Here is a 24164-nt window from a genome sequence, read left to right as displayed (position 1 = left end):
AGTTCCGCCTCCACCAGAGGTGGAGATCGTTGATATTGTCGATGGAGAGGATTCCGATGCTGAGGGATCTCCGCTTAGGCGTAAGAGGAAAAGATCTACCCAGGCCACCGATGCTTCTGCTTCCGTCGCTCATGTTAATGCCAGCGCCGAGGAAACGGGTCAACCGGCCAAGAAGAGCAAGCCCTCCGGTACAGGTCTAACTTGCGGCTCAGATTTAGCCGGCTCATTAGATATACCTGATGACCGGCTCTCTGGTATGTCCATGAACGTTGACGTGGACTCTTGGTTGAATTTTTTGTAGATCAACCGGCGCAGCCTGTCCCAACTACTGAGCGGCGAGTTGAGAAGAGGCCTATGCAGGCGACGGGAAAAAATGTCGACTCCGTACTCGCGTCGATATCCAACGACCGGCTCATAGCGGAGGGTACAAAGCTGAGCAAGAAGGTTGGGATTTGGTCTGAAATGGCCGGCTCTCGTATTAGGGAGCAAGAAAAGGCTTTGGCCGAGACGGGACCGTTGATAGAGCAGCTGAGGCTCGATGTTGTTGCCGCAAAGGGGGTAGCCGGGAAGGCTAAGCATGACCTCCTTGCCGCACAAGCGCGGGTCGAGGTAATTGAGAAGCTGCTGTCGGCCGAGAAGGCCAAAGTAGAGGCTGCTGATTCTGCCGCCGCCAAGCTGATGGAGGAACGGGACAGGTACAAGGGCGGCTACGACGTTGTTGTCGCCCAAAGGGAGGAGTCGAAAAGGGCGTATCGGCTCCAAGCAGAGTCGCATAGGGAGACTAGTGCTATCCTTGCCCAAAGGGAGAAGGATATTGAGACACTTCAAAGCACGATTCTCCCTCGCATGTGTGCTCAGTATAGGGACCTGACCGAAGAAGCTTTCAGGGAGGTGATAGATGAGGTCTATCCGGATGGCTCCTTTCTGTGGGCAAAATTTGACGAGCTGTTCGACGATAGGCTCGAGGCTTAAGAGAAGGCTGCAGCGGATAAGGCTGCCGAGGATGCGAGGGCCAAGAAGGAGGAGGAGGCGACCGCTGCAAAGGCGGCCCTGGCAGAGAAGGCAGCTGAGGATGCCAAGGCAGCTAAGAAAGCTGCGGTGGATAAGGCAGCTGAGGATGCTAAGGCAGCTAAGAAAGCTGCGGCGGACAAGGCAGCTGAGGATGCCAAGGAAGCTGAGGATGCTAAGGCTGCCCAGATTGCATCTAAGTCGCTCACCGAGGGTAACGCCGCTGATGGCGGTAAGGGCAAGCAGCAACAGGCATAGGGAGACGGGCGGTCGTCCCCAGGCTCACCCGGCGTCTCGGATAGCTTCAGCTATTCGGGGCCAACTATTAAGCCTTTTCTCCCCGCCATCCTTTTGGCGCTTCAAAGAACCAAATCCGTAACCTTTTGCTTTACTTTTCTTTGTATTTTGTAAGACCTTGGTAGGTAGAGTCTTGGCTTATCCCAAAGGGGACGGCCGTCGTCTGTATTTCTCCTTCTTGTAACTTCGTTATCTTTTCCTTAATGAGATTTTGCTTGCTTTGCCTCTGGCTTGGCCGAGGCCTTTTGATTTATTCCTTCACTTGTCCTCTTGCGTTAATTAATTGAGCGCTTTTCGTTTTTACCTTTGGCTTTAGCCGAGGCAGTTAGAATGCGTATCTCAACTGTGTTTAACGTCTTTAAGCTCGGTCTTAATTTGCCGAGAGCGGTTGCGTTAATTAATTGAGCGCTTTTTCGTTTTTACCTTCGGCTTGGCCGAGGCAGTTAGAATGCGTATCTCAACTGTGTTTAACGTCTTTAAGCTCGGTCTTAATTTGCCGAGAGCGGTTGCGTTAATTAATTGAGCGCTTTTTCGTTTTTACCTTCGGCCTGGCCGAGGCGGTTAGAATGCGTATCTCAACTGTGTTTAACGCGTCTTTAAGCTCGGTCTTAATTAGCCGAGGGCGATCGCGTTTCACTCGTCTCTTCCCGGCCATTCACGGGCAACGGAGTTTACGTTTTGACCGCCGTTGAACGTATGTTAGCATATCGGCTCGTCCCCCCGTCACTCCCGTTAAAGGCCGGGATGATCGAGGTTTTGGCTCTGTCTGCTGTGTACATATGTTAGTACGCCTTCTGATTGGGGTGGATTAACACTTTGATAAAAAACTTGGAAGACTCCTCATTTAGATATGAATGTGCATTGGGGTGCCAACAATTGTTTTGGGCAACTCCGCTGTTATACAAAGTATTTTCTGAGATTGTCGGTGTTCCAATGGCTCATTAAAGGTACATCTCCCATGTCCGTCAGCCGGTATGTACCCGGCCTCATCTCTTCAACTACCTTGTAGGGACCCTCCCAGTTGGCCGTCAACTTGCCATGGATGTTTCCTTTGTTGGTGGCAGCCGACTTCCTTAGGACCAGATCTCCTACTTTTAAGTCCCTTTTGTGGACTCTTCGGTTGTAGGCTCTTTTCATTCGGCTCGATATCTTTGCTAAGTTGAGGCGTGCCGTATCTCGGCTTTCTTCGACCAGTCCGTCCAGGGAGGTTCTTAGGCCTTCCTCGTTTTCATCCTGGTTAAAAGTGGCCGTTCGAATGTTGGCACCGTTGCTTCAATCGGCAGGATCGCTTCGGACCCGTAGACTAGGTGAAAAGGACTGTACCCCGTTGCTTCTTTCTCCGTGGTCCGGAGGGACCATAGAACGCCGGGTAGCTCATCGGCCCATCTTCCCTTGAGGTCTTCAACTGTCTTCTTCAAGCCGTTGAGGATTGTTTTATTGGCTGCCTCCGCCTGTCCGTTGCTCTGGGGGTGGCAGACGGAGGAGTATGCGAATTTGATGCCGAGTTCTTCCAACCAGCTCATTATTGTGTCACTCCAAAATTCTCGGCCATGGTCGAACACCATGACTTGGGGTAACCCAAAACGAGTTATGACATTTTCCCAGATCACCTTTCTTACGGCCGCCGCAGTCTTCGCAGGCACTGCTACGGCCTCAACCCATTTGGTGAAGTAGTCGACGGCGACGATTAGGAATTTTCTTCCTCCGGATGCCGTTGGAAATGGCCCTAGTAGATCCATTCCCCACTGTGCAAAGGGAAGGGGATTAAGCACTCATGCGAGTCTCGGGAAGGTGCGTGTATCACCGGAGCGTGCATCCGACGTTGTTGCATTTTCTGGTTTTGTTTCGGAATCCTCAAGCATGGTGGGCCGTATAGCCGGCTCGGAGAGCTTTGTGGGCTAGTGTTCTTGCCCCCATGTGATGACCACGGATGCCTTCGTGTATTTCACAAGATTAGCTCTGCATCGGGCCGGACCGACACATCTTAGGAGTGGCCTTGTCGCGGACCTCCTATATAACTCTCCCAAAACACCAAGTACCTTGCCGCGATCCTCTTTATCTTTTGTGAGAGGTTGCGGTCCTCTCCGTAATTCATTTGACAGTTTATACCCCTTGATCGGAGTCATCCATGTTGTCTCGGTTTCCACGTCGCACACCATGCCGATGGTTTCGTCAATGCTCTTAGCGTTCTCGATGTCTACCAAAGACGGTTGGCTGATATTCTTTATGGTTGAACTGCCGACTTTGAGAGAGCATCGGCCCGATTGTTCTCGGACACTGGGATGTGTCGCATTTTGAATGACTTCAATTTTGAGGTCTCGGCTTTTACCTTTTCCGGTATCTTACCATCCCATCGTCCCGAGCCAGACTCTCCTTCGTATTGGTTAGTCACCAAGAGAGAGTCTGTTTTCAAAATGATGTGTTACGCCCGCGGCTCTGCTAACTCAACTCCTAGGTTATCACGCCTCATATTCGGATTCGTTGTTTGAGGTCGAGAAGGTAAATTTCAAAGCGTACTCGAACTCGTCCCGTTTGGGGCTGATGATAAGGATGCCGGCTCCCGAGCCGTTCGTTGTGGAGGATCCATCGGTATATACCTCCCACATGCCGGGACACGATTCTTCCTGATAAGTGCACTCGGCCAAGAAGTCTGCCAGCGCCTGCCCTTTTATCGAAGGCCTTGGTTTGTATTGGATGCCGAAGCCGATAGCTCCACCGCCCACTTGATAAGTCCGCTGATTGTTCGAATTTTTCCAGTGTTTTCTCCAATGGCTGGTCGGTTAAGACCGTCATGGGATGTGCGTCGAAGTAGGGTTTCAACTTCCTTGCGGCAACAACCACGGCAAAGGCCGTTTTTTCAATCGGCGGGTAGTTTCTCTCGGCAACAGTGTATGGTCCGATAAAGTATATTGGGTGTTGCTTTGCTTGTTTTCTTCTCTCGACGATTACAAGATCGACCGTGGCCGAGGTTACCGCTAAATATAGATATAGCGTTTCCCCCAGGCGTCGGTCAGGCCGGGGTCGGGAGAGTTTGCAGATGGGCCTTCATTGTTTGAAAGCCGTGCTCTGCCTCCTCCCCCAGCAGAAGTCTTTATTCCCTTTTAGCACTTTGAAGAATGGGGTGCTCTTGTCGGCCGACCGAGAGATAAAACGGGCAAGGGCCGCCATCCTCCCGGTCGATTCATAACCTCTTTGCGATTCCTCGGCTCCGGCAGGTCTAGAATTGCTTGGACTTTCTCTGGATTGGCATCAATTCCCCTGGCGCTAACAAGCACGCCGAGGAATTTGCCGCCCGACACCGGTTGCACTTTGTAGGGTTAAGCTTCATCTTGTATTTCCTTAGTGAACAAAATGTCTCGTGTAAATCGGCTAGGTGCCCGCCGTCGGACTTGCTTTTGACAATAGCATCGTCGACGTAAGCCTCAATGTTTCGCCCTTTTTGATTTTGGAACACTTTGTCCACCGATCTTGTGTAAGTCGCGCGGCGTTTTTTTTCAAACCAAACGGCATCATCTTGTACATGTAGGTGCCGTGTATGGTGATGAATGCGCATTTAGGCATGTCTTCTTCTCGCCATGAATACCGATGGTATCCTGAAAAGGCGTCGAGCGTGCTCGGATTGTGTAGCCCGCCCGTTGCGTCTATTAAACTATCTATCCGAGGCAAGGGGTAGCAATCTTTCGGGCATGCTTTATTAAGTTGCGTAAAATCAACACACATCCTCCACCCCCCTGATGACTTTTTAACCATTACAACATTAGCTAGCCATTCAGGGTATGTACAAGGGATGATAAAGCCTGCATCTAACAACTTATCAACCTCGGCCTTGATGGCATCTTCCTTCTCGGCCGAGGAGTTTCTCATCCTCTCGCTTCACAGGGCGAGCGCTGGGAGTACGTTCACTTGTGAACGATGACTTCTCGGCTTACACTGGCATCTCGGCGGAGTACGCAAAGACGTCTTTGTTCCTTCTCGGCCCAGTCTAGGAGATCGGCCCGAATTTTGGTTCCAGGCCGACACCGACGCCACACGGTGCGTCCTGGATCAATCTCTATCTGTTCGGTCTCAACCCCTTCGACCATGGCGACGTGGTTGGTGCTCATCGGTTCGTCCTCCCCGTCTTAAGGATGGGTTCTTCCCTTTTTCCTCTTTCTTTGCCACTTTGAAGGATTGCATGTTGCACCCTCTGGCCGATATTTGGACGTTGACCACCTCGTCTTTTTCGTTCTTTGAGACGAGTTTATGAACCTCCCCGCGGTCCGAGATATACATCAGTGTCAGGGCCCGGATGGACATTACAGCATCGACCTCACTCAGGGTGACACGACCGATGAGAACGTTGTATGCGGATGAGCCGTCGATGACCACGAACTCGGACATCACATTCTTGGCCGCGTCGGACTGGCCGAACATCACTGGTAACTTGATAGACCCAAGGGGGACCAAGCCTGCCCCGGAGAAGCTGTACAATGGGTTGGTGCATGGGCTAAGGTCCGCAATTTTCAGGCCGAGCCCCAGAAAGCACTCCCTGAACATGATGTTCGCGTAAGCACCCGTGTCAATCAGGCATCTCATGACCAGGTGGTTAGCTATGTCTAAGTGGACTACGAGTGGGTCGCTATGTGGGGCGATGATTCCTTCGTAGTCCTCCTTCCCAATAGTTATGTTCGGGATGTTGGAAGCGCGGGCCGCTGTAGTGGGCACGAAGTTGACGGCCCATCTGATCCGTTCAGTGTGCCGTTTGTGTCCGCGAGCGGATCCGCCGTTCGTTTCCCCGATGACAACATGAATTGTCCCTATCCGTTCAAAGACGGATTTTTTATCCGAGCCGCCGGTGTTAGTCTTTTGACCTCCGGCAACATATTTGCCGAGGCTCCCCTTCCGGATCAGCTCTTCAATGGCATTCTTCAAATGCCTAGCCGTTGGTTAAGTGACCGGTGTGGCCGTGGTACTCGCAAAGATGCGGGCTCGTGTCACCGTCCCCCCTAGGTTTGGGGGCCTTTCCCACTTCTCGCCCCTCGTTTCGCTCGGGAGAAGACCTCGGCCGATACGACCAGGGGAGTGTGATCTTTGTACTTCTTATGGTAGTATGGACCTGAACTCCCCCCGGCGTCCGCTGGGTTCTGCTTCCTGGCGGGCTTGTCAAACCGCGACCTATTATTGTCGCGGCGTCCTTCATCTGGTTTGTCCTCCCGGTGGCTCTTTCTTTCTGAGTGTCCGGAATCGCCGTGGCCCACCCAGATTTTGTGATAGTCTTCGACCTTAATGGCCTGATCGGCCAATGCCCCCTGCGGACTCTAGGCCCAGGCCACCGCACTTGATGAGCTCGTTTTTCAAGTCCCCTCTGGGGAGGCCTTTCATCAGTGCGAAGGCCGCTAGTTCGCTGTTCAGCTCCCTGATTTGCTGAACCCTGCCATCGAACCGCTTCACATAGCTTCGGAGTGACTCGCCTCCCTCCTGTCTGATAGTTAGGAGATCCGATGTCTCGACGGCTCTCCTTTTATTGGTAGAGTACTGGGCCAAAAACGCGTCTCTTAGGTCGGAGTAGGAGTATACCGACCCATCGGGTAGCCCCTTGTACCAGCTTTGCGCCATCCCAACCAAGGTCGTTGGGAAAATTCGGCACCAGACCTCGTCAGGTTGCTCCCACATCGACATGTGAGACTCGAAAGCCTCGGTATGGTCGGTTGGGTCGCCCTCCCCTTCGTATGATATAGACGGTAGCTTTAACTTTGGCGGCACCTGGGTCTCTAGGACGTAGGCACTGAGGGGCTGTCTGACCACGTGTCTAATGACACGCGGCGATCGGCTCCTCGCATCCCTGGTCCGGTCCCTCTCCCCGTGGCGGGAAGGGCTTCTTCTCCGAGTCTGGTGAGTCGGACTCCTTCTTCGACTCTGGTGAGTCGGACTCCTTCTCCGACTCTGGTGAGTCGGACTCCTCTCGCTCGTCTGGGGCATGCCTCGTGGGCGTCGCGGCGACATCGTCCTTCCGCGAGTGCGGGAAGGGCTTAGTTCTACCACTGACGCTCTGGGCTCCCCCGGCGTCTTGGTAGGCTCAGCCTCTCTTAGTGCTTCGTTCAGGTTTCTCGGAGTCACCTTTTGGGCCCTAGCTTCCTGGACGGGTCCCGCCGCTCTTGTCGGTGTGACAGTGTGAGCCGGCGTGCTACCCATCAGGTCCAGGAGTTGTTTCAGTTTTGCTGCATCAACCACGCGTCCCATGACGGTGACCTGGTCGGCGGGCAGCGGCGTATCTGGCACTATTGGCATCCCGACTTCCGGTTGAATTATCCGGCCGGTGGAGGGCTGCACAACTCCAGAATTGTGGACGGTGTCATCCGGGTGGAGGGGCTCTTCGGTTACGAACACCTCTTGTTCTTTTGACATCTTCTTAGCTTTTTGGGTGGGTTGTTTTTTTTTTTTTTTGTTTTGTTTTGGGAGTGTCTAGCTTCTAGTATCTAGTCCCCACAGACGGCGCCAATTGTTCCGAGTATGAATTCCGAATCAAGTTTGTTTTCCACGCTAGCTTTGTCGAATAATGCCTCTTCTAGCCTTGACTGCTCTCCTCGGCCTCTCCTGCAACAATGAGCAAACTGAGGGCTTGGCTTTGTGCCAAGCGTACTCACTCCGACGCTCAAGTCAGTGAACTTATTGTGATTAAGTGGTATGTTGCTTGATGACGTGTATTGTAGAGAGATGAGAGAGATAATACCAATTTAAGGGGTTCTTAGGTTAGATTCTGGATCCTTTCCTCAATGAGGTTTGAGGAGTATTTATAGACTTTCACCTTTTGTCACGTAGTGGCCAAGTGGGCCAAGTGGCATAGCAGGTGGAAAGACCGATCTACCCTCGGCCGAGGGACCTATGGCAGGCCGGCTAGCCTGGGTGACTCCATGCCGAGGGTTCTTGGATATGAGTACGCGGGTATGTGCCCCTACCGTAGGTTGCCATGCCGGGACCCATCTTTGCGGCAAAAAAGGCCGCATCGGGCCGGGATGTCTAAGTCATTGGCTTGCTGTGGATATCTTTGACCTCGTTCGATATGTTGACTTGGTCAGCGGTGCAGAATATGCCCCATCACTAGTAATAACATAAAAAGCCAAGATTGAGTAGTTAGTAGAATGACACGTGGCGCGCTACATTTACATTTTAGATCAATTTTTATTTTATATTTAAAAAAAAAAGTAAAAATAGAAAATGAAAAGGCAAAGTAGTAATCAATAGAATAATTATTCATCTTATTTAAACATTTTTATTTACCATGCATTATTTCACTTAATAATCATAATTTAGTGCTAATCTTTTTATATTCTACCGTTATGAAAAAATTTCACCTATAAAAGAAAATAAATTGATAAATATTCTAGCATATTCCTAGCAAAAACAAATTAATGAAAAGTAACATAAAAAGCCTAGATTGAGTAGTTACTAGAATAAAACGTGATGAGCTATATTTACATGTTTGATCAATTTTTTATTTTTTATTTAAAAAAAAGTAAAAATAGAAAATGAAAAGGCAAAGTAGTAATCAATAGACTAATTATTCATCTTATTTACACACATTCATTTATCATACATTATTCCATTTTAATAATCATAATTTAGTGCTAATCTTTTTATATTCTACCGTTATGAAAATATTTCACCTATAAAAGAAAATAAATTGATAAAAATTCTAGCACATTCCTAGCAAAAACAAATTAATGAAAAAGTTTGTTAATTTTCACCTAATTATTTTATTTGATTTATTTTTCAACAATTCCTATATCTTTACTTTGTGGTGTGTAGGAATCAAATGGACAAGAAATGAAGAGATAAGAGAGAAGTAGAAGAAAAGTGGAGAATTCGACAAGCATTTGTATTATATAGTTTGTTTTAGGCATTGTCGAATGTATATAAAGACACTTGAGATCGTCGACAATTGAATATAATGACCAGCGAATGGTGGTCGAACTTTGGTGAAGGAAATCATCAACGACCATCGACGGAAAAAGGTCACATCGACGGATTTTGCCCACAAGAACCTGCCGTAGTAATATAACTTGACTAAATTGTAACTTTAGTTTTTTTAATCTTTTTTCAATAGTGATAGATTGTTTTGTGGATGTTTTTAATATATTCATCATTGTTAATGTGTAATAAATTTATCAAGATTGATATTAACAACAAATTACAAATATGACTAAGGTAAGATAGTGTAAATATAGTATTCTCTATATATTTAATTAAGTTGGTTAGATGGGTAAATCTATATTTTCCTTATGATTTGAATACTAATGAGATGAGATAGGATACATTTAATTTTGTTGTCTTATTGTTGCTTTGATGATAAGATGACAAAAGTACATTCTATATATCGATTTGCGATAATATGTTTATATTAATTCTCTTAGTATAATTACTTACATTTTATCCCAAAATAGCATAATACTAATGTGTAGAATATCTTTTTTACTTTTAATTTTTAACGTGAGAATGGATATTTTATCTATTTATCCACCTTATTTAAATTATTTTTATTTAATTAAACGTTACAATAGTTAAGAGAAAATGAGTGAAGAATATTTTAAGTCTTAAATATCATCATTATTTCCAAACTAAAAAAAAAAGGTATATAAAATATGTTTAATACTACTTATTAGTTTTTTAATTAATACGGAGTATTATCATTTTAATAAAGTTGACTAACAAAAATAACAAATTTGACGTTGAACAAAAATGATACGAAGTATCATTTGGTTACAAAAGTAATGAGAATGAGAATAACAAAATAATACGAGTAGGTTACAATAAAAAAAAAAACTAATCAATGACGTAAAATCGTAAATAACTGAATATCAAGCTACTACAAAAAGTTGTAAAAACAATTTACGCCAACAAATTAATGAAAAGTTAGAGCTCAACTTCTACACTTTCACAATAAGTTATCTCTTATTGAATAAACCACACCTTATCCTTTCAATTTGCCTATCATAATATTGCAATAATTAGAACCTTACACAAATGCTTTGTGTGTCTTTCCATCTTTTCTAACTTTTAATTCTTTCATTAATTTGCCATAAATTCAAATTCATCATCCTCTTTAAAAGCCCAATCTTTTAATTTCATAAAATATGAGTATATTAGTATAAGATATCGTGGAGGGTATCATGTGTCAACTGTATTTTTGTTATTGATTCATAGAAACGACTCATTTTCTTGCTCAGTAAAACATACCTAAAATATGAACGGCTAAAATAATTATAGAGATAGACCACGAATGAAAAATGGAAAAATCATAAAAAAACTAAAAAGGAAAATGCATGAACGATCCTTAAACCGAACCCGTGAATTTCACGGGTCACAAAACTAGTTAAACCATAAAATATAATCCACAACTTAGAAGCTTATGGACAAATGAGCAATAGATTTTAAATAAATATTGTGAATAGAAATGTATTATGGGTTTTATAGCCATCACACAACTATAGACTCCCATATTTTAATTTTAAATTAGATAATTGATTGCTGAGCAACTCAAGAGGTGAATTAAATAAGGAAAAATGTTAATGAAAATTATGGGTATTAAGTAGTATAAAGAAATCTAATCAATTTATTAACATATTATATTACAAAAATTAATTAGATAGGAAGAAATTTTAATTAATTTGGTGGGTGTTAAGTATTATGAAGAGTTTTAATCAATTTATTATAATGTTTAATTAAAAAATGAATTAAATAGGAAAAAGTGTTAATAAAAATGGTGGGTGCATGTTAAGTAATATGAAAAGTTTTAATTTATTAACATGTTTTATTACCAAAATTTCAATTAAAATGTCAGTTTTAATTATAAATTATGACATTTATTAACATGTTTTTATCACAAAAGTTCGATTAAAATGTCAATATTGATTATAAATTATGAAATTTTGATGTAAATTTGTAAGAGTTACATAAATTAAATTAATTTATAGAAAAATTAATTAAATCTATAAAATAAGACAATTAAGTGGCAATGAGTTTTGATGCTCATATTTACGTGGCATTTTTGGATCCTACTTGGCTTTGTCTACGTGGCGTTTATTAGTCATTTTAGGGTAGCCTTTTAATTATATTTTATAGATGATATACTGAGCTTATATGGATATACTTAGACATCATATTTACTTTATCGGCAATTAAACAAAAAAATATAAATTGAAAAAATAAATTGGAGAATTGTACCAACATTGAAATAAATTGAAATGTAGTAATAATGAATTAAATAAATTATCCCAGCACTTAGAGTAGAAAAGTTGATGAAAATTATAATTAATTGGTGCTAAGATCATAGGTAGGCCTCATATTAGAAAATTAAATTTTTATTCCTAAAATAAGGAGCCAATCAGAATTCTTAAAAAGAGTTCTCTTTTATAGTATGTAGACTCTCAATTTGGGTATTTGTAATTTGTGAACTAGTCTACGGCGTTGTTTGGTAAACGGAATATTGGCCAGTTTTTAGTATATTCAACGGTTTTAGCATGTTTGACCAACTAATATGCTAATTTTAGTGTTTGGTAAACATCATATTGAAATAGCATATTTGGGGTCAATATATTGTTTTATACTCCCTCTGTCTCGGTCATTTGTTATCTATTCAGTTCGGCACAAAGACCAAGAAAATGAGAAAAGAAAAAAGAGAAAAAAAATGATAAATAAAGGAGCTATCTCACATGTCCACTTGCCCATATCACATACCCCACTTGTCCACTTGCCTAAATTTACCAAAAGTAGAAATAGATAACAAATGAGTGATACACCCCAAAAAGGAAATAGATAACAATTGACCGGGACGGAGGAAGTAATATGCTGCTTACCCCAGCATAACATATTGGTTAGCATATTGTAAAATAGGAAATTTTTCTCATTTTTACAAAGAAAACTAACAATCTACTAATCGTAATATGTCAATTACCAAATACTCAAATAAATTCTGCTAATTATAATATGCTAGTCAAACTTTCTGATAAAATATGTCATTTATAATCTGCTTATACTGAAATTAATCCGTTGTTTACCAAACATGACCTACATCCTGCGCAATTAATGCGTTATATATTAACTTTTTACTTTTTACCGTATTTGTGCAAAAAAAAATTCATCAAAATACAAAATTTATGTCATTGCCTAAATCTCTTGATTATGTTGAATCAATTTTGTTCTTAAAATCAAAATACAATAATGAGAATTGACAATCTATTTATAAATAATAATCTATCAAAATACAATGATGAGTATAAACAAAAACCTGAAAATTTTAATCTGATAGCGAAACTTTATGATTTCTTGTGTCTTAGCTAGACATGTCAAATTCTAATCTGACTGCGAAACTCGACCCAACCCGGTTATTTTTTCCAGGGTCAAGACCTGGAAATTTTGACCTAGTGACACGTTCGATCCGAATTAAAATGACCCGCTATTTTACGGTCGAAACCCGATCTGAATGGGCCGTAACAAAAAATATGGGAATAAAAAAAATTATGTCAATTTCACGTGCACTCAACCCAATTTACATATATCTCAAAGCTTATTGTGGAGCGCAATAATTGATGTGTTATTAACTCAATTCGTAGTATTTGGCAAGTTCTTTGAAAAATCTCTAGTATTATCAAAGATGTGAAATTAGGCCTTCATTGTTTCGATGAAGTCATAATTAAACATTGCTAACGTGAAGCCACAAGGTTGCTGACTTTATGGCTTCTATTGGACATTTATGTTCAACTCTTTTGAGGTGGTTTGAAAGTCGGTAGCTTCAACTTACCTCACTCATTCGAAAGATTGAGATAGATTGGTCCTAGGCCAGATCAATCTAGTTTTCTTAACCTATAAAAAAAACCAATTTTAATATGATATACTTGACCTTTAAATACGAATGAAAACTCGACTCAAATGAATCACAGAGATAAACTTTGACAAATACTTATACAGAACAACTAATTATAATATTATATCATCGGTAAGAATAAGATTTATTGTATACCATAAGAAAATCTGAATAAATGCCGAAATTGTTTCTACCGCTAAAATTACAATAATAAAATTTTGAACAGGGTTTCCGAAACTTAGGGGACAACCCTTATGAGAACGCTTCGAGTCTTCGTCTTTTGTCATCTTTTTCATATGCTTGCAAGAATTCACACATTCTGTTGATAAGATCATAATCAGTAGCATCGCAATCTAACTTCAATGTGTCTAATATCCATTTTCTCTTGTGACTAAACTTCTCCATTTTCATGATTCTAACGGGAGACACGAAACTTCTAACATGAGGTACCATATATTTCTCGTCTTCGCGCCCCCCCTTCTTATATACGAGCCCCTTCTCGTCCGAGCCCATCTCCATGACCTTGTAGCCAGAACATCCCATATCATAGACAAATGCTTTGGTTGGATAGCCAATTAAGCCAAATAAATGGCCATTCTCTGAGGTACCGGTAAGCTTAAGGGTAGCATAATTATTATTGCACAATCGCGGGATTGAAAAATGATACCGGTTAATCCATATGCCCTTGATTTTGTCTTCCAATACCCATAGTCTGTTATTATGTACATATCCTATAGTTTCACCCATGCTTATAAGGCTATCATTCAAATTTACATATTTATCACGATTATGCTTTACATGAACTAGATCTTCTGGAGGGCCAGGAATAACATGAAATTTTTCGGAAACAAAATCAAAGAAATGTAAATTAGACGTTTCCGTAGACACGTCCATCCAAAACGGATTCCCTTGACATTTAGTATGCAGACCTTTACAAAACAAACTGTCCGGAACATTTTGTATTTCCCTCCAAATGTTGGAACCAAGTGTGCAAACCTCGGCCACCATTAATCTACAAAACCTTTGTTCATCCTTCTTTTGTAGCAGGTCTCCCAGCTTAAGAATCTTATATTTTTTGATGGACGGTGAATAACCAAAGATGAAACATTGAAAACGCCATCTTGTCAATTTGGAATCACGAGGAATTTGAACTTCCTCTGCTATATGGGGATTGAAAATACGAAAGCAACACGATTGACTCCAATAGGCACACATCAAACCTCCACTTGATTGAAATCTATCCCAACCCCATCCTTCAGGTTCAAAGCAGTCGCGTGAGTACTCGAATATCTTAGAGCTACTAACCTGACCCCCGGATTCTTCCACAAAATAACATGCCTTTTTCTCATAACCTCTGATACGCGTATTATTACTAGTTAAAAAGTAGCCAGGTGATTTCTCAAGTGCACGACTTAAATGTAAATCTATAAACTTGGGGTCTGTCAGAAGGTTGTACCAAAACTTACTCGAGTGCCTCAGCTCTATGATTGAGTTGAATGGTAGCATCAGTGCAATGTTGTGCAGAATTTCGCTTGGAAGACGATCAAAATACCCTTCAACCATCTTGTTCATCGATCGTTGTCTGAGCAAATTCTACAAGAGAGTTAGTTAGTTTAACATACGAACATTGCCCTATATTACGAAGAAACTATTTCCCGATGATCCATGATTGTCTCATACTCAATAGTTTAATTACTTTTGATTAAATACCGCTTACAAAGAACTATAAAAATTGAACAAAAGCATAACACCAATTAATGACGGAAAATAACTACGGTTTATCAATCTCATCAGACTCCCTTCATCTCAATTTCGAGTTTCGACCAATATTTTCTAACAATAGACGGAGTACAATATGAAAAATTAATTAAAAAGATAATATACGAAAGATTGAATGTACCTTGGCTTTGGCTTCTCTGTTGAACGGCAGCAATTAACACTTACGGCGCAAGTTGTTTCTCTCAAAGATACCATGCAACGACTTACGGAGTATCTTTATAGACCGTCTTACACGAGAATTTATGTAAACTTGCCCTAATGCTTAAAAGTCCGGATTGGTTAGGTAGGTATATTGTTGGATCCTTTTCTCTTTTGTGAATTCGGGTTTTTTTAATATCCTAGGGTAGCAGAATAAGGAAAAACTTTAAAATTTTCAGCCTAAAATACATTCCTTATTTTGACACAGTTTCCAAAACCGTATATCCGATAGGTTTCCAAAATTGTATCGTATATCCGGTTTTGTACACTCCTAATTATATAGCCTAAGCAAGTCCTCACTGTCCATAATCGCATCTTTTTGTATCGCTGACAAAAAAAATATAAAAATAAAAAAAAAACTTGTAATTGACAATTGCCACCCCACCCTCCCTCATACCAAAAGGTGCTCACCCCTACTCGCACCCCCGTCCCCCGCCAATAGCCACCGTAACCTCCGCCTCTTTTCTCTAACTAGCTATTACTCACCCAACTCAGTTGATAGTCAGATGACCCATATAACACAAATACTCAAATAAAACCGTATTACAATTGCTTCGTTTAAAGTAATAAACTACCCAATTCCATATATAAACTAAAAATTCGACTGCAGGCGTACAACGGTCTCACACAAGACGTACTCTGATAATTAATAATATAAATTCCGTCGTTATAAGGGCGAAAACATACGTACCAGATTAAGATCGCACGAAATACCATGCTCATGTAGCGCAGATTTCACCATTGGCCAAACATCTTGCAAATATTTCTCTAACAATCACACAAAACAACAATTACAATAACAGAACAAAAAAACCGCAATAATTATTGTGTTAGACCGTCTTAATTCTTAAAGTAAACAATTGTTTAACTAATTAAAAGACCGTTTCACACTGTAAGACGCTCTTATGAAATTCCAATTGAAAAAACCCTAGAAAGTAGCGAAAATGTACCTATATATTTAGGGAAAAGGGTGGAAAATGAGCTAACGTCAAGCATTCCAGATTCATTCCAAGAAGGATCAAATTTGTCGAGTTTCCAATGATCAATGTTAGGATCATCCCAAGGTTTGTCTTTGTCATGTTTACCTTTGTGTTTTGGTTTCTGGTTTGAGAATTTGTCGCCATTGTTGAGGTGTTTTTCTGTTGCCGCCATTGATGTGGTGAACTGAAGGTTTGTTTGCTGGAAAATGAAGAGAATAATCTAGAAAGAGTCGGGGGTAAAGTAGGAAAATAGGAATATATATATAGCGTCGGAAAGAAGAATCTAGAGGTAGACTAGTATAGTAGTTAGTGGGCCGGGGTCACGTTAAATTTTTGGCCCATGAACAGGCGATTTAGCTGGTTTAAGAAGGGTTAGTGGGCAGGCCTTTATAATTTTCTTAAAATACCTTGTTCGCACCTACTTATTTGGCAGGCAGAATGGACCGGTTTAATGAACGGAACAACTTATGAATAGTTCTACTTTGTAATTTGTGTTCTAGTAGTCTTAGATAGACCTGAAAAATCAACCCGACCCGATTGACCTGACCCGAAATGGTTGACCCGAGACCTAAAATCGACCCGAGTTACCGCACCAGAAATCCGAATTGGCCCGACCTGAATCGGACCCGTTAACCCGATTTGCCAGCTCCAGTCTTAGATATGGATGTCAGTTTGATGTCAATTTCACGTGAACTCAACCCGATTTTAACGTGATTCACTTGACCTTAAAGAATCACAAAGATAAACTTTAACAAATATTTATACAAAACAACTAATCATAATATCATTTCATCGATAAGAATAAGATTTATTTTATACTATAATAAAAAATAAGTAAATGTCAAAATTGTTTTACTGCTAAAATTACAATTATATGGGCCTTATAATAAAATTTTGAACAAGGTCCCCGAAATCTCAGAGACGACCCTGATGAGAAGACTTGGAGTCTTCGTCTTTATCGACTTTTTCATATGCTTGCAAGAATTCATACATTTTATTGATAAGATCATAATCAGTAGCATCGCAATCTAACTTCAATGTGTCTAATATCCATTTTCTCTTATGACTAAAATTCTCCATTCTCATGATTCTAATAGGAGACACAAAACTTCTAACATGAGGTGTCATATACTCTATAATGCTCGACACCTCTTCAACCCCGTCCCCGTCTTCATCCTCGTCCTCGTCCAATTTAATCCCCTTGACCGTGAAGCCAGTACATCCCATATCGTGGACAAATACTTTCGCTGGAAAGTTCATGATGCCAAATAAATGGCCATTCTCTAAGGTACCGGTAAACTCAGCATAATCACACAATGGTGGGATTGAAAAATGATACCGGTTTATCCATATGCCCTTGGTTTTGTCTTTCAACACCCACAATCTGTCATTATATACATATCCTACTGTGTCACCCATGTTTATAAGGCTATCCTTCATATATACGCGTATATCATGATCATGCGTCACATGAACAAGATCTACTGGAGGGCCAGGAATAACATGAAATTTTTCGGAAACAAAATCAAAGAAATGTAAATTAGACGTTTCCGTAGACACGTCCATCCAAAACGGATTCCCTTGACATTTAGTATGCTGATCAAGATACAACACAATGTCGGGAACACTTTGTATTTCCCTCCTAATGTTGGAACCAAGTGTGCAAACCTCGGCGATGTTATTTAATTCACAAAACTTTGGTTCTCCCTTCTTTTGTATGTCTCCCAGCTTAAGAATCTTATATTTTTTGATGGACGGTGAGTAACTGAAGACGAAACGTAGAAAGCGCCATCTTGTTAATTTGGAATCACGGGGAATTTGAACTTCCTCTGCTACATCAGGATTGAAAATACGAAAGCAACACGATTGACTTGAATAGGCACACATCAAACCTCCACTTGATTGAAATCTAGCCCATCTTTCTTTTTCATAGCAGCCGAATGAGTACTCAAATATCTTCGAGATACTAAGCTGACCCCCTGATTGTTCCGCAAAATAGCATTCGTTTTCATTTAAAAGGTAGCCTGGTGGTTTCTCAAGTGCACGACTTAAATGTAAATCTATAAACTTGGGGTCTGTCAGAAGGTTGTACCAAAACTTACTCGAGTACCTCAGTTGTATGATTGAGTTGAACGATAGCATCAGTGCAATGTTCTGCAAGATTTCATATGGAAGGCGATCAAAGTACCCTTCAACCATCTTGTTCATCTAGCGTTTACAAGAGACTTAGTTAGACAATGTTAGTCAGAAATATTTCGGCCAAGAACCTTTATTCTAAAATTTTGAGCTCTTATAAATTAAACTCGAGAATGTTTCAAAATGCTTACGAGTTACGACCCCAGTCTCTACTTAGTAGCTACGCTTCTGAAGTTAGCCATATGTATCACGTATGGTACAATAGTCGGATCATAAACGTGTGAGTTCGGACATTAATTACGTAAGAAATGATGATCTCTACTGTTATTGTTGGTCAATTACCTATTTTAATACGGAGTACAATGGAGGAGGATGAATCAATTAGGACCAATTCCGAAATCACTCCTAATCTCTATGTTACGAAATAACAAGAGTATATACCCGAGCCTCGAGTTATTTGAGAAAATCAGTACTGACAGGGTAAGATGGTGTTAAATACACTCAATATTGCCCTATTTTACGAAGAAACTATTTCCGGATGATCCATGATATAATTTGTGTTCAGAATAACAAAAATCAACGCGTGCCAGGTATTGTTGTAGTCTCAATCGTTTGTTTACTTTTGATTAAATATCGCTCACAAAGAACTATGTAACAATTAAACAAAAGCATAACACTGGGTTTATCAAAATTAGACTACCTTCATCTTAATTGCAAGTTTTGACCAATATTTTCTCACAATATGAGTACAAACGAAAGTTTAATTAAAAACCATGTACGAAAGTTTGAATGTACCTTGGCTTGGGCTTCTCTGTTGAACGGCAGCTATGAAGGGGCTAGGGCGCACGTTGGTTTCTCTCAAAGATCACCTCGCAACGACTTATATCTTTATAGACCGTCTGGCGTCTTATACAAGTATTTATGTAAACTTGCCCTAATGCTTAAAAAGTTGGGACGTTACGCGGAGTAATTGTATGTAGTTCTTAGGTTTTGCCTTTTGGTTCAGATCTACGCTAAACTTGCGGATTGGTTAGGTAATTGTTGGATCCTTTCCTCTTTTGTGTATTCAGGTTTGTTTTAATTTGGTTTTCTCTCTATTAGTCAACCAAAAAAACAATCACAGACTCACATTATATGAGAAAATGATAAAGTTCATATGAAAATATATGCCAATTGCGAAATGTTAACATTTTATAATAAAATTGATATATTTATCCATCTTAATTTTAAACGAATTCAACTTTCTAAAATGAGAAGTTGCGTGGTGGTTTGGGTATTTCAAAACCAACATGCTAAACGTCGTCGACAAATTACTAAATATGTCGATAATTTGTAATGACTTTTCTAATCTACGCCTCACTCTAAACCCCCCATATATTAACCTTTTTTTCTTCAAGAACGACATTTCCATCAGCACCGCTTCAATTCCGCCACCAAAAAACGACGACCAAGTAATCAAAACTAGTTTACTTTTTTTTATAAGTTGTAATTAGTTAGTAGATTTAGGTGGTCTAGAACAAAATCGTCATTTTTAGAACGGATTAACGATTATCGATTACCGAACCAAAAATTAATCTAAATCGAAACATGTTTTTTTTTTTCGGGCGATTTTTTTTTCATCCAAAAGTAGGTCCAAACGAAGAAATTTTCCGTCGAAACAAAAAAAAATCTTCGTCCAGACGAAAAAAAATATTCCGTTTGGACGAAAATTTCTTTGCTTTTTTGACATGTTTTTTTAAAATATTTTTAATAATTTCCGTCTTAGATTTGTTTTGGGTGGGGGATCGATAATCGCTAATCCGTTCTACTCTAATCCGTTCATCAAATCATAAACTTGAAATGTAAACATATCTCTTGAACATCGTTACTAACTTGATCGTTGTTACCGTCATTAGTCGATATGATTAAAACCGTTTTAGTCGAAAATTACGTAAATTAAATTACGATTTTTCCCGAAAAACCGTCTTTTTTTGTTTTAGAAAGATTTTAGAGGGACGAGGGGGGGGGGTGGTGTGTTATTAATGAGCGACAATGTTGGAAAGATGTGTTAATAATCGACGATAATTAGTAAAAGTATCGTCGATATTTAACACGGCCCTTCAACTACCTGTATTTTAAATTTAAGTTCTGATCGTGCACGGTCCGAACATGAGATATGCTACTGGCCCAATGTTGTCAGGATCGGGATCCTACTTTGGACCAATGAGCTTCCTAGGATCGAATCGGTAGGATCGGATCGTAGAATCGTAAGATCCTACAAATTAACTAAAATACATAATTGTGTTATCAAAATATGTTAAAATCTCGTACTTAAATCTCAAAACACTTATCTTAGCGTGTGCCTACTAACTATTCTCGTTTATAGTAGATTTCTATTTTAAAAGTCATATACTCCCTCCAATTTCCTATTATCTTCCCTCTCTCCTTTTTCACACAAGTTTGATTATCTTTCATCTTTCCTTTTTTGGTAAGTTTCATTCATTTTTTATTAATTTCTCTCTCCTAAAAAATCAACAACTCTCATTACTTTATCTATTCTTTATTCATCATTCATTCTTTATTATTTTCTCTCACCTATAAATTTCACAACTTACAATACTTTATTCTACTTTATTCTTTTTTTCTTCCTCTTTCTTAATTTTTGTGCCCAAAAGAAAGGGGAAGATATAAGCAAATAGGAGGGAGTATAAAATTTTAGTAATTGAAATGTTAATAATGTAGAATCGGGTCGTATAATCGTAGGATCGGGTTAAGATTCTACTTTAAAAAAGTTTGACACAAGTTGAATCGTAAGATCCTACAAAGTTAAGATCCTATCTAGGATCGGGATCGGTCACCACTTTATGGATTGTAGAATTGTAAGATCCTACGATCCGGGTCGGGAGTTTAACAACAATGGTTGGGCCAGCTAGTGTCGTGCCAGATTCTTCAGTTCAAGCCCAGCCCACCGAGTAATGGGCCGGACTGGACCACCTTCGCTTCTTATTTGCCACCCCACCCTCACTCCTACCAACAGTATCCCACATTCCCACCTCTACCCTCATCCCCGCCAACAGCCACCATAACCCCCCACCACCTCTATTACAATTAGTCACATATTTCTACAGATATATGCATAACAAATAGCAAAGTTCTTTGAAAATTATTTATACGAAATAATTAATGGATAGTGATAGGGCGTCACCGGGTGACGCCCAAATTGAGTGGCACCCTCTCACAACCATTCTTAATTGATGAGGTCCTCACTCACCCCATGTGAGAGCGTGGCGCCCAAATTGGGTGTTACCCGGTGACGCCCTTTCATTTTCCATAATTATATATCATCAGTTAGAATAAGATTTATTATATACCATAAGAAAACATGGATATATGTTGATGATATTGTTTAACCACTAAAATTACAATAATATGCTGGGGGTCATAATAAAATTTTGAACAGGACCTCCGAAATCTCAAGAATGGCCTTGTTGAGAAGGCTTTGAGTCTTCACCTTTATCAACCTTTTTTATATTCTTGCAAGAATTCATACATTCTGTTGAAAAGTTCAACTTCAGTAGCATCACAATCTAACTTCAATGTGTCTAATACCCATTTTCTCTTATGACTACTAAACTTGTTTCCCATGTTCATGATTCTAACCGGAGACACAAAACTTCTAACATGAGGTGTCATATACTCTATGTGTCTCGGCTGCTCTTCGACCCCATCCTCGTCAACCTCTATGTCCGTGATCCTGAAGCCATTACATCCCATATCATCGACAAATACTTTGGTTTCACCGTCCACGAAGCCAAATAAATGGCCATTCTCTAAGGTACCGGTAATCTCAGCAAGATCGCAAAATAATGGCATGATTGAAAAATCGTACTTGTTTATCCATATGCCCTTGATTTTATCTTCCAACACCCATAGTCTGTTATTATATACATATCCTACCGTATCAGCCATGCTTATATAGCTATCCATGAAATATACACAGGGATCATTATCATCCGTCCAATCAGCATTATCGAGTTTTGGAGGGCTAGGAGGCCCAGGAATAACATGAAATTTCTCGGAAACAAAATCAAAGAAATGTAAGAAATCGTCCGAGTCCATCCAAAACGGATTCCCTTGACAATTAGTATGCCGCCAAAAATTCAAAGTGGCAGGAACACTTTGTAATTCCCTCCAAATGTTGGAACCAAGTGTGCAAACCTCAGCCACGGTTAAGTGACAATACCGGCCGTTTTCTTCCTTCTTTTGTAAGTCTCCCACCTTAAGGATCTTATATTCTTTGATGGATGGTGAATAACCAAAGATGAAACTTCCAAAGCGAGATCTTGTATATTTGGAATCACGAGGAATTTGAACTTCCTCTGCTATATCAGGATTGAAAATACGAAAGCAACATGAATAACTCGAATAGGCACACATCAAACCTCCGCTTGATTGAAAAGTCTTGTATACTTCGTGTTCATAGCAGTCGAATGAGTACTCAAATATCTTAGAGGTACTAAGCTGATCCTCTAATTGTTCCACAAAATAGCATGGGTTTTTCTCTGGTGGCCATAATTTCGGAAGTGTAGTAAAAAGATAGCCAGGTGGTTTCTCAAGTGCACGACTTAAATGGAAATCTACAAACTTCGGATTTGTCAGAAGGTTGTACCAAAACTTACTCAAGCACCTTAGTTGTATGATTGAGCTGAACGGTAGCATAAGTGCAATGTTCTGCAGAATTTCATATGAAAGCCGATCAAAATACCCTTCAACCATGTTGTTCGTCTGATCATATATAACATTATGTACAAGAGACTTAGTTAGACAGTGTCGTAGCCAGAAATATCGATGTCTTAGTAACATTATGATATACTCTTGTTACGAAATAACAAGAGTATGTCCCCGAGCCTCAAGTTATTTGTGAAAATCGATATGTATACTAATATATGAGCAAAAACATAAGTCTGATAGGGTAAGATGGTGTTAAATATACCCAATTACCCTATTTTATGAAGAAACTATTTCCGGATGATCCATGATAATAATTTGTGTTCAGAATAACAAAAATCAACGCGTGCCAGGTATTGTTGTAGTCTCAATCGTTTGTTTACTTTTGATTAAATATCGCTCACAAAGAACGAGTAACAATTAAACAAACAGTTAAAATCACCTGTCCCATTTTTATGTCTCATTTTGTGTCCCACTACCTTAAGATCTTGACACTTCACATAAAAAAATAAAAATGGTACAGAGGATCCGCACGGTTAAACAAAAGCATAACAGTGGGTTTATCAAAATTAGACTACCTTCATCTTAATTGCGAGTTTTGACCAATATTTTCCCACAATATACGGAGTACAATACGAAAGTATACAAGATCATGTACGAAAGTTTGAATGTACCTTGGCTTGGGATTCTCTGTTGAACGGCAGCTATGAAGAGGCCAGGGCGCACGTCGATTTCTCTCAAAGATCACCTCGCAACGATTTATGTCTTTATAGACGGTTTTACACAAGTATTTATGTAAACTTGCCCTAATGCTTAAAATGTTGGGACGTTACGCGGAATAATTGTTGTTCTTAGGTTTTAGTTCAGATCTACGCTAAACTTGCGGATTGGTTAGATAATTGTTGGATCCTTTCCTCTTTTGTGTATACAGGTTTGTTTTAATTTGGTATTTGGGTCGTTGTAAATTGTAACCTGGTTTTATCTCTATTAGTTAACCAAAAAACAATCACAGACTCACATTATATGAGAAAATGATAAATTTCATTATGAAAATATATGCCAATTGCGAAATGCTAACATTTTATAATAAAATTGATATATTTATCCATCTTAATTTTAAACGAATTCAACTTTCTAAAATGAGAATTCGCGTGCTTTGGACCAACCTGCTAAACATCGTCGAAAAATTACTAAATATCGTCGACAATTTGTAATGACTT

General features: G+C 40.2%; 2 protein-coding genes across 4 annotated transcripts; both read right to left on the bottom strand.

Annotated features, from left to right (window-relative positions):
* Positions 1-13358: 13358 nt before the first annotated feature.
* On the bottom strand, positions 13359-15690 carry LOC141658561 (putative F-box protein At1g53370). Of its 2 annotated transcripts, none has more exons than XM_074465491.1 (2): positions 15045-15690; positions 13359-14737 (listed from the first exon to the last, which is right to left on the bottom strand). In XM_074465491.1, the coding sequence occupies exon 2, from the start codon at positions 14714-14716 to the stop codon at positions 13397-13399; it is 1320 nt and encodes a 439-aa protein (XP_074321592.1). In that variant the 5' UTR covers positions 14717-14737; positions 15045-15690; the 3' UTR covers positions 13359-13396. The 2 variants fall into 2 exon arrangements, with proteins under 2 accessions (XP_074321592.1, XP_074321591.1); XM_074465490.1 differs by having other exon boundaries at positions 13359-14726; positions 15045-15686.
* Positions 15691-21686: 5996 nt separating this feature from the next.
* On the bottom strand, positions 21687-23775 carry LOC141586253 (putative F-box/kelch-repeat protein At3g22730). 2 transcript variants are annotated; one of them, XM_074407426.1, is made up of 2 exons: positions 23619-23775; positions 21687-23031 (listed from the first exon to the last, which is right to left on the bottom strand). In XM_074407426.1, exon 2 carries the CDS (start codon positions 22990-22992, stop codon positions 21733-21735), a length of 1260 nt encoding a protein of 419 aa, XP_074263527.1. In that variant the 5' UTR covers positions 22993-23031; positions 23619-23775; the 3' UTR covers positions 21687-21732. The 2 variants fall into 2 exon arrangements, with proteins under 2 accessions (XP_074263527.1, XP_074263526.1); XM_074407425.1 differs by having other exon boundaries at positions 21687-23001; positions 23603-23769.
* Between the last annotated feature and the right edge of the window lie 389 nt (positions 23776-24164).

Source organism: Silene latifolia, chromosome 6 (assembly GCF_048544455.1).
Source record: "Silene latifolia isolate original U9 population chromosome 6, ASM4854445v1, whole genome shotgun sequence".
Taxonomy (NCBI): domain Eukaryota; kingdom Viridiplantae; phylum Streptophyta; class Magnoliopsida; order Caryophyllales; family Caryophyllaceae; genus Silene; species Silene latifolia.
The sequence above is the reverse complement of the archived record's forward strand: the minus strand, read 5'-3'. Positions and strand labels throughout refer to the sequence as shown.

Excerpts from the sequence above, each read along its gene's own strand:
- LOC141658561 (XM_074465490.1), bottom strand. The coding sequence starts at position 15,118 with ATGGTATCTTTGAGAGAAACAACTTGCGCCGTAAGTGTTAATTGCTGC. Across the intron at positions 14,727-15,044 it reads ACAGAGAAGCCAAAGCCAAG|ACAACGATCGATGAACAAGA; the intron begins GTACATTCAATC and ends GAATTTGCTCAG.
- LOC141586253 (XM_074407426.1), bottom strand. The coding sequence starts at position 22,992 with ATGGTTGAAGGGTATTTTGATCGGCTTTCATATGAAATTCTGCAGAAC.